The following is a 9,306-nucleotide window of genomic DNA, read 5'->3' as shown; positions in this document are numbered from 1 at the left end:
ATTGATGATTAAAACAAGTCACTCTTTATTTCACTTTAATATTATAAAAATTTAACTTGATTTTAAATTTGCTCTAAAAGTAATTTCTTATTAATTACTTTTGACTTATGAGTTAATCTGTGAAGCTGTTAATCAATGCAAAGGTATTAAGAAAATAAAGGGTGAAGAGGAAGGGAGGAACAGTCATGAGTGATTTTTTCAAAACTAAGAATCACAAAATTCTTAAAGAAAAAACATTTATTATAATTGTCATGCATATTTTTACAGAGAATTAGGAACTCTGTAATTTTTTATACACCTTCTGATTGTTTTCCAGAACAAATAAAGGCATTTTTTATGGACACATTATCTGTCATAAAAAATAAAAACTTAAAACATAAAAATTTTAATTAAAATAGGAATTAAAATTTTTTAATCTTATATTTTTCAGAAGGACAAGGTGAAGGATCCAAATGAATTTAAAAATGAGTGCTGCTATTGGGGAATTGACAATGGAGTTAAATGAATTATTGGATGAGAAATCTTTACAGGTACACTCTAAAAAATGTGATGCACATATTGAAAACTTTAGCATGCAAGAGTATTTTACATTTTTTTTCAGTCAAATCTTAAAGTTCTTTAAATAAAGGGGATGAAGTAATGAAGTTTTTTTTTAGAATTATTAATTAAACCATTGAAGCTTGGTGTTAATTTGACATTCAAACTTATTCTAGAAACTTAATTATTAGAAATTGTCATTGTTGTTTTTTTATTTAGAAAATTTTCTCAGAGAAACATGATGTTACAGATGAATCACCTCATAAGTTAGTGTTAATAATCCCAGTAGTAGATTCACTTAATAAGTTGGTATTATCAATCCCAGGAGAAGACTCACCACATAAGTTGGTATTATCGAGCCCAGCAGAAGACTCACCATATCAGTTGGTATTATCAAACCAAGGAGAAGACTCACCACATAAGTTGGTATTATCAAACCAAGGAGAAGACTCACCACATCTGTTAGTATTATCAAACAAAGGAGAAGACTCACCACATAAGTTGGTATTATCAAACCAAGGAGAAGACTCACCACATAAGTTGGTATTATCAAACCAAGGAGAAGACTCACCACATCAGTTGGTAATATCAAACCAAGGAGAAGACTCACCACATCAGTTGGTAATATCAAACCAAGGAGAAGACTCACCACATCAGGTAGCATTATCAAGCCGAGGGAAAGACTCACCACATCAAATGGTATTATCAAACCAAGTAGAAGACTCACCACATCTGTTGGTATTATCAAACCAAGGAGAAGACTCACAAAATCAGTTGGTATTATCAAACCAAGGAGAAGACTCACCACATCAGTTGGTATTATCAATCAAAGGAGAAGACTCACCACATAAGTTGGTATTATCAAACCAAGGAGAAGACTCACCACATCAGTTGGTATTATCAATCAAAGGAGAAGACTCACCACATCAATTTGAACTATCAAACCCAGAAGAAAATCAAGTTGAAAGTGTAACTGTACAGGTACACCTTCCATGTAATAATTTTTATATTGCATTTTATTACCAAAATATATCTTTATGATTTAAAATCATTTTAGATGAAGGAAGGATACTTCACAAAAAGATATCCAAGGTATACATTCTTTAATAATGAAAATGTCTTAAGATGTACTTTTAACTTGTCTATGCTTTAGTTCTTTTATGTGAGCTGTCTTTCTCACTACAATAAACTTTTGGATGAATATATTTCTAAACTTTGCTGTACTATGCAATAAAGATTCAAATAGACTTTTTAAAATGTTTATTTGTACAATCTCAAAATAGTAGATTTTAGTAAAATATCTTTGATAAAAAAATTATTAACTTATTAATAAGAATTACTCATGAGAGCCAGCAGTCATGGTATGAGGGCACACAGTGATAGTGCAAAGGCTTACAGAAGAAATCTTTTTATTTCTATCTATATCTTTGTTTTTCTTAATTCTTTACATTCCCATTTATTCCCTCTTTGCTTTTCCTCTTTATTTACTTTTTTTTTATAATTTTCTGTTCCTTTCTTTCACTCTACAAAACACATTCAAAGAAACTTTGTCTGTAAATAAATTTATAGAAAGATTAATAAGGATTTTTCCAGGGTTCTAAAGGGATAAGACAATCACCAATAAATTGATGTACATCCCCAATGATAATACACAAAATTACCCCTTCTGTAGATTAAAATTAGTAGTTGGAATGTATAAACAATCAACTTTATGAATCAACTAATCAAAATTCACTAAAGGCTTAACGTTTGTAAGCCAACAAATAAGAAAATGTTATTATAAAACTTTGGGGACTAGTGTCCCTATCTTATTTCTTCTCTCAAATATACTCAAACATTGGCTAAAATTTTTAAAAGCAAAGCTTTTCTCTAATTATGGTAAGTCTATCCACAATGGATAGCTCTTATTGTTGATTTAGATATTTTAGTTAATTAAGATTTATAAAAAAAATAAAAACTCTACAATTTTTACTAAATAGAATTTGAATGTTGAGTTTCACCTTTTTTTACAACAATTTTAATGTCCTATTTAATACTGATTTGATTAAACTAAGCCATTCTATTTATTATATTTTCCAATTTTATTGAAATTAAACAGAAAAAGTAATATTTTTATATAATGTATTTTTAGTTTGGTAAAGATAAGGAAATTGTTAACTTTGGCAAATTTTGTGTTCTTGGTTCTTGATGTTTGTTTGCCTGCCTGGGATTTTACCAGTGACATCTTTGTTACCACAAACTACTGGATCAATTCTAGTTTTAATTGGGTAAGGAAATTTTAATAGAATTTATAATTATTAAGTAATCAATGTATTAAAGGTTGTAATGCTAAAGTTTGAAAGATATAATATTCAGCTTTATATTGCAATATTTAGATATCATCTTTTTCTTTGTTTTAGAATGAATATGTAGAGTATTCTCAGCAAACAGGAAACAATCAAATAAATATATCTATTTAATCAGTTTATTCTTTGACTAATTTTTTGAAGTTTTTGCCCCAATTGAAAAAAATGATAACTTAAAACAACTCTGTATAATTTTCTGTAAACTTACCTTAATCTTTAATTAATTCGTATTATGAGGAATAGAATAGACCTAGATAGCTCTCTTGATCTACCTTCTTTCATCTTACACATCAATTTACTAAAATAGATTATAGAGTATCCTAAAAGGGAAATACAAAAAGTAAATCATTTGAAAAAAACTTTTATTCTTTTGAAATGAAGGGATCTGCTTACAAAAATAATCTTTTACCTCATTTGTTACCTCATAAAAAGCTCTATGTACTGGAAAAATGACCTTTCTTTTTCATTATTTGATGACCTTAATTTCTTATGACAATGGATTAGTCATGAAATTTTCCTAGTGCCAAAAAAAATCCAATAAAAATCTGATTTAAAATTTTAAATATTATTTGTTTAATTAACATGCAGAAGTTGCCAACTACACATACAAGTATACAAAATTTGGAAAAGAACAGACAAATTCTGTTGGATTTATTGCTTCAGGTTCACACTTTTTTTTACAAAGATTATTCAATTCATTTCAAACTTTGCCATTATTTGTTTGACTTACTAATGTATTTTTTACTTTTTAGTTTTCATATTAGTCATGCCAAGTATTTCACTGATGCTGGATCTTTTAGCAAAGAAAAAATGGAATTGGAAAAAAATTTTGTTGGCATTTTGTTATCAGCCTGTAATGGTGTACAAGGTATTCAAATCTTTATTTTTATATATCGTAAGTTAATCATCCAAATTAAATATTGAGGTCATCACTTGTATTAAAACTAAACTTTTTTCCTTTTACAAACAAAATCAATTTATTTTTTTCTTAATTTTGCTGCTTTTTAAATTGCTTTTTAATTTTTATGTGCAGAAACAAGTTAAATTGTGAAAAAGAAAAAGGACTTTTTTTTACCTTGGCTTAATTTAAAGCAAACAAATGACCATCCTCATTTTAAATCAACTAAAAACCATTCATTTTTTCCAAACTAATTTTACAAATTGGATCATCAATTAAACAACCATTATTTAAATGTAGCAATTATCTAAAAACATAATTTACAAATAAAACCCTCTATATAATCATTAAGGGATTACAATGTTTTCTGAATCCACATGATGACAAGAAGAAGAAAGAATATCAAAGAGAAAAAGTAACAATATTCAGCATAAATATAAAAAAATCTCCAAAGTATGCAAATAAAAATGTCAACATCCATAAGTAGTGAAGGTGTTGAATGAGTTGAGGACTAAATACACAGTTATCTTTCTGTTAGAAAAAAAATTCAACTATGTCTTAGTTTTGATAATAAAATATAAATTTTCTTCTCATTCCCTTTCACAAGAAATGTAATAATAGGCTCCATATGCAAAAAACTAGGTACCCACCATTTTTTGAAGGGTTTTGTTCACCTTATGCTATCTTTGAGTGGGGTGTTTAATTTTTCTGTTTTGAATCTCATCAATTGAAATTTGTATTTTAGTTGTATGAGGTATGTGTTGAATCCACATTGCAACTTTTCCTTCAATCTGGAATCATTCTCTTCAAGATATTCCTGACAACTCCAGGCACTTATGAATTCATGGATGACAGCAGTTATTATCTGGACATTACCAGTATCACAACATCCACATTTACAATAATCTGGGGGCTCAGCAGTTACAAAATAAATGTGACCCAGATAGAGCAAAAGATTATTGACAAGTTTGTTCTGATGGTTAGAAGTTCTGTGGATATTATTGCAAGGTAAGGTTATGTAACTCCAAACCCTGAGAGGGAGGGGTGGGGGGGGGGAGGGGGATAAGCAAATTATTGACAAACTTCCAACACAGAAGTTAGGGTGTTTTTATCCCATTGTCTGTGTATAAGATAAAAAGCATAAATAACCATCAGTTAATATAACACATTTCAAAAATACAGATCTTTTATTAAAAAAGGGGTGCTTAGAAAATGTTTCAGTTACTTCTCAATCAACCCAATTGACCCTAAAGGGTTTGATCATTTCAATTGATTTAGTTCATCACCTTATTTAAAATAAAAGACACTGTTTTTAGACCTTTATAACCCTAAAACTAGATGATAAATAAGGAAAAGGAAATGTACCATATAGAAAGTTTATTATTTGAAACAAATTATGTGAAGAAAGAAATTAAATGGAATAGAATTATATAGAATGATACTGAATCATTTGCTTAAAATTGAATATGCTCATGATTTTTTTTACTTTCAGATGTAACTAAAAAATAGTTTTAAATTATTTATTGAGATTGAGTTTAGTTGATTTTAGTTAGCTTTAACTTGTGAGTAATTAAATTCTAGGAATAAAATTTAAAATAGTAGCAATTTTAATATAATTAATAATTTTTATTGTTATAGGTTAGCTACCATGGTGAGCCTCATAGTTTTCAGCCTTAGCTGGAAATTTGGAGTTTTCGTTGTAACTTCTTCTTTGTGCTTGATTGTGTTCATCATTCCTACACTTGCCACACTGTACAATGGAAAACAAGAACGTAATCACAATCTTGCTGACCGCTCTTTTCTGTTTATACCTGTACCTTCATTTTATCAAAATAAGTTTCCTGAAACAAATTTTGTAAAAAATTGCCAGATGTCAAGAATTAAAAACAAAGCAATTGCTTGCATTCTGATTGTATTGGTTGTTTCACTGCAATATCTAATTTCTAAAAACGTCATCCCATTTCTTCCTCCAGAATTGTGGTAAGATTTTAATATTGATTTCCATCCATAAATTTGATTTTGGTTCACCTCTTATTGTATATTGTCCAAAGAGGTGTTTTCTTATTGGGCTTTCTGGTTAAATTTTATTTACAATTGACTATAATAATCAACCTAACAATAAAATTATTATTCCCGAAAGAAATTTTAGTTTCTTACACTATGAATTTTTTAAACAAACAAGAAATGTACTTCTTTGTTTGTTCTTCTCAGTTTGGTATGAAAAGTTTATATTGATAGGTGGAACTGTGCAGTAAGAGCTAAGAAGTTACAGACTCTTCAGGAGATTCTGTGGATGACAATTATCACATGTCTTATGATATCAAATATTGAATTTTTTCAATATTTGATATTTAAGACATGTTGGGTCAATTTCTTGTTTCTTGAAAAAAATGAGATCAGTCTTGAGCTAGTAGGAAACACTGCAGGTTAGTCATGATTTTTTAAATATAAAAAGTGTAACCAAACTTTTTACTCTATCAAAAAACAATTAAATAACATTAATTTTTAGATGGAAATGCTGGTGACACTTTTGGAATAAAAAAGTTGAAAAGGTAATCATTCATTTTAAGTAACTCATTAAAATTCAACACTAAAACTCTTTGAATTTAACATTTTAGACTGTAACAACAACTCCCTCACCAGAAAAATTTTAAAGTTGTTTTTAATCAAGCGTTGCTAGCAGTTTGATCTAGGTAGCAATTTATGCTGTGTTTAACATATCTGATAAAAGAAAAGATTCTTTTTAGAGTAAAATGCTTATACACAGCATAAATTGCAACCTAGATCAAACTGGACTACCATAGACAAAATATCCAGGAAAATGTAGATTGCATAATAAAGTGGTCCAGGGTTTATTATCCTCACTTTTAGAATTTTACTTTATTTATATTTCAGAATGCCTTTAAGTATTATTGATTTCGCTGCAGGTAGGATTTAAATTAGAAAACAAAAGATATTCCAGTGGTTCTGGAAAATGTTTGTAAAACAGTTTAAACAAAGAATGTTGATATTGTCAACATATGTTAAAGTTTTAGATTTAAATTCAACTTTGTAGACATTGTCCTAAAATTAAATTTAACCTTCTCAAGTGGCAATGCAACATATTTCAATTTTTAGGTTTTCTTCTTCTTGGTTTTATCATCACGTCTTTTGTATTGTCAATGGTTGAAACTTCTAAACAAACAGGATTTGTTCAAGTTCAAGAAAACATGAATAGAACAGAGGTGTCCCTTCTCATTGAAAACATTGAAAAATTAATTCAAAGGTATTTGTTGTAAAAATAAACTAGTATTTCTAGTGCTGCCAAAACAAAATTTCCCTTGGAATATTGACAGAATTTTATTTTTTTGAAAAGTTTCTTGACATAAAAATATTAAGAAGAATTTTTTGGTTGAAGAATTTTTTGTCATTGGTAATTTCTTAAACTTTAAGATAGAAAATTGTTAAACAATTATTCTAGCTAGTTACAGAATCTTTTAAGGCATACATTAAAATAAAACTTTATCAATTGAAATGAAGCAGCTTATAAGTGCCTAAAAAAGGCACTAATATGAGCAATGCTATGCCAGTATACATTTTAATTGACCAATGGTAAAATGTATATTGATCATTTGTATTGTATGACGTCATTATAGGCACTTTAAGCTGCTTCAATTGAAATATTTAGAAATGAGAGTGCATGTGATCTACTGAAAAACTCAAACGAATCACTAGGAATGTATTATTATTTAATAATAAATATTTATATGCAATCTGAAATTTTCATTTTGAAATTATTCTCTTTAAACTGTTTTTAACCTATTTTTTAATCATATATCAAAAATATACTATGACTCCAGTAGAATCAGACTGCAGAGCCCAAATTTGAATTAAGTCCCCAATAAACTTTTTTGGGGGGATTTAAAAATTAATTTTATATGTTGCTGTGATCATTTTGACGGGAGCAAAAGCAACTTTTAGTTTGGGGTTAAATTGTTTCTTACAGAACAATTTTATATGATTCAGTTTATATCAATACAATAATAAAAAAAACTCTACTCTGTTCGATGGTAATAATTTTTTTTATAAAACAATCAGTTTCAGTAAAAAATTTAACTTGATACAATAAAACACTTAATGCTAAAGTTAAACCAATAAGATTTCTTGTTTCATTTCAATTATTTATAATTTTCGAAAGAGTGTTTTCACAAAGTGACTTATTTACAATGTAGTTAAATTATTTTTATTTAATTAAAATGAAAAGAATGAAAACTATACACGTAAAAGATACATACTTTTTAAAAATATTAAAAAAAAATAAGTTTGAATAATCTTATTTTATATCATATTTGTATATGTGTCAAAAATAATTTTGTTGTATTGCATACACACTTGTTGACATCATGTCATCTTGTCATCAAATTTAACCCTTTACAGCCAATTTTTATGTGTTTAAAATAGGTGAACAAACACAAACATGTTAATGTTAATTCATTGGTATATTGTAAAGATTTAACTTTTTAGTGAATTTTTATAGTAAAATCATAAGGCCTAATTTTACTCTATACCAGAATACAATATTTATGAAGCAAAAAACTTTAAAAGCTACGAATTTTACCCAAATAAAAAAAAAGACCTTTTGCTTTGGTCAAAATGACCACGGCAACAGTAAAAATTAGTATTTAAATCCCCCCAAAAAAGTTTATTGGGGACTTAATTCAAATTTAGGCTCTGTAGTCTGATTTTACTGGTGTCATAGTAAATTTTTTATATACGTTTTAAAAATAGGTTAAAAACAATTTTAAAAATTATTTTATATTTAAACCCTTAACAATTCTGAATGGGGTATTTCCTCCCCCTAACATATTTTTGGAAGTTTCCCCCTACTCCTCTTTTCATTTTAGCTCAAAAAAAAGTTGTAATTTTTTTGGGGGGACAGGGCTTTTTTTTCTAGGGGACAATATATCTAAAAAGGGTTTATGAGGAGGAATGTACCCCCCTCAACCGATTTTTAGGGTGGGTAAATAACAGATTGCATATGGGTAATTACCCTTTTCAAGCAAATTTTACCCGCTATTTAATTTTAAGGAGTGTAAAAAAAATCTTGTCCAGGAATTTATACCCCTTTTAAAGAAATCTTGGACCATGACACCCTTATGGTGTTGTCAACTTTTTCTTCACATAATTTTTAAAAAAATACACATATTATCAGTTGTGTCTGCTCTTCATGAAATTATCAACAGCTTCAAATGTCCTTCTTTACTACATTATGAACTAGCAGTTACCAATTATGAAATTGCTGAAACAATTGTAAAAACCTGCAAGCCTAAACATAAAATGTGGTCAAAAACAGAGTAAGATTACATTTTTTGTAAATTTATTTATTCAGCTTTAGATTATGAATGTTAATAAAAGTGATAATCTTTTATCTTCTAAAATTATCTAGGGACAATGTGAAGATTTGGACAGCCTATCATACAACAATACATGCATGTAAAAAAATTCAAGATTGTATTAGCACACTTCAACCATTTGTAGGTAATAGTC

General features: G+C 28.0%; 1 protein-coding gene across 1 annotated transcript; it reads left to right on the top strand.

The window, feature by feature from the left end:
• Positions 1-428: 428 nt before the first annotated feature.
• Positions 429-7,577, top strand: LOC145307568 (uncharacterized). Its single transcript, XM_080150024.1, has 15 exons — positions 429-530; positions 757-1,518; positions 1,595-1,629; positions 2,669-2,804; positions 2,937-2,967; positions 3,471-3,545; positions 3,635-3,750; positions 4,133-4,195; positions 4,526-4,788; positions 5,419-5,760; positions 6,019-6,206; positions 6,290-6,332; positions 6,676-6,707; positions 6,898-7,045; positions 7,448-7,577. Exons 1-15 carry the CDS (start codon positions 453-455, stop codon positions 7,575-7,577), a joined length of 2,442 nt encoding a protein of 813 aa, XP_080006150.1. The 5' UTR covers positions 429-452.
• Positions 7,578-9,306: the final 1,729 nt, after the last annotated feature.

The sequence above is a fragment of the Acartia tonsa genome, chromosome 15 (genome assembly GCF_053477335.1).
Source record: "Acartia tonsa isolate MP-2025a chromosome 15, ASM5347733v1, whole genome shotgun sequence".
In the NCBI taxonomy this organism is placed as follows: Eukaryota; Metazoa; Arthropoda; class Copepoda; order Calanoida; family Acartiidae; genus Acartia; species Acartia tonsa.
This window is presented reverse-complemented; position numbering and strand designations above follow the sequence as displayed.

Coding starts and splice junctions, on each gene's coding strand:
- LOC145307568 (XM_080150024.1), top strand. CDS start 453: ATGAATTTAAAAATGAGTGCTGCTATTGGGGAATTGACAATGGAGTTA. Junction 1,630..2,668: donor TTCACAAAAAGATATCCAAG/GTATACATTCTT, acceptor ATGTATTTTTAG/TTTGGTAAAGATAAGGAAAT. Junction 4,789..5,418: donor TCTGTGGATATTATTGCAAG/GTAAGGTTATGT, acceptor TTATTGTTATAG/GTTAGCTACCATGGTGAGCC.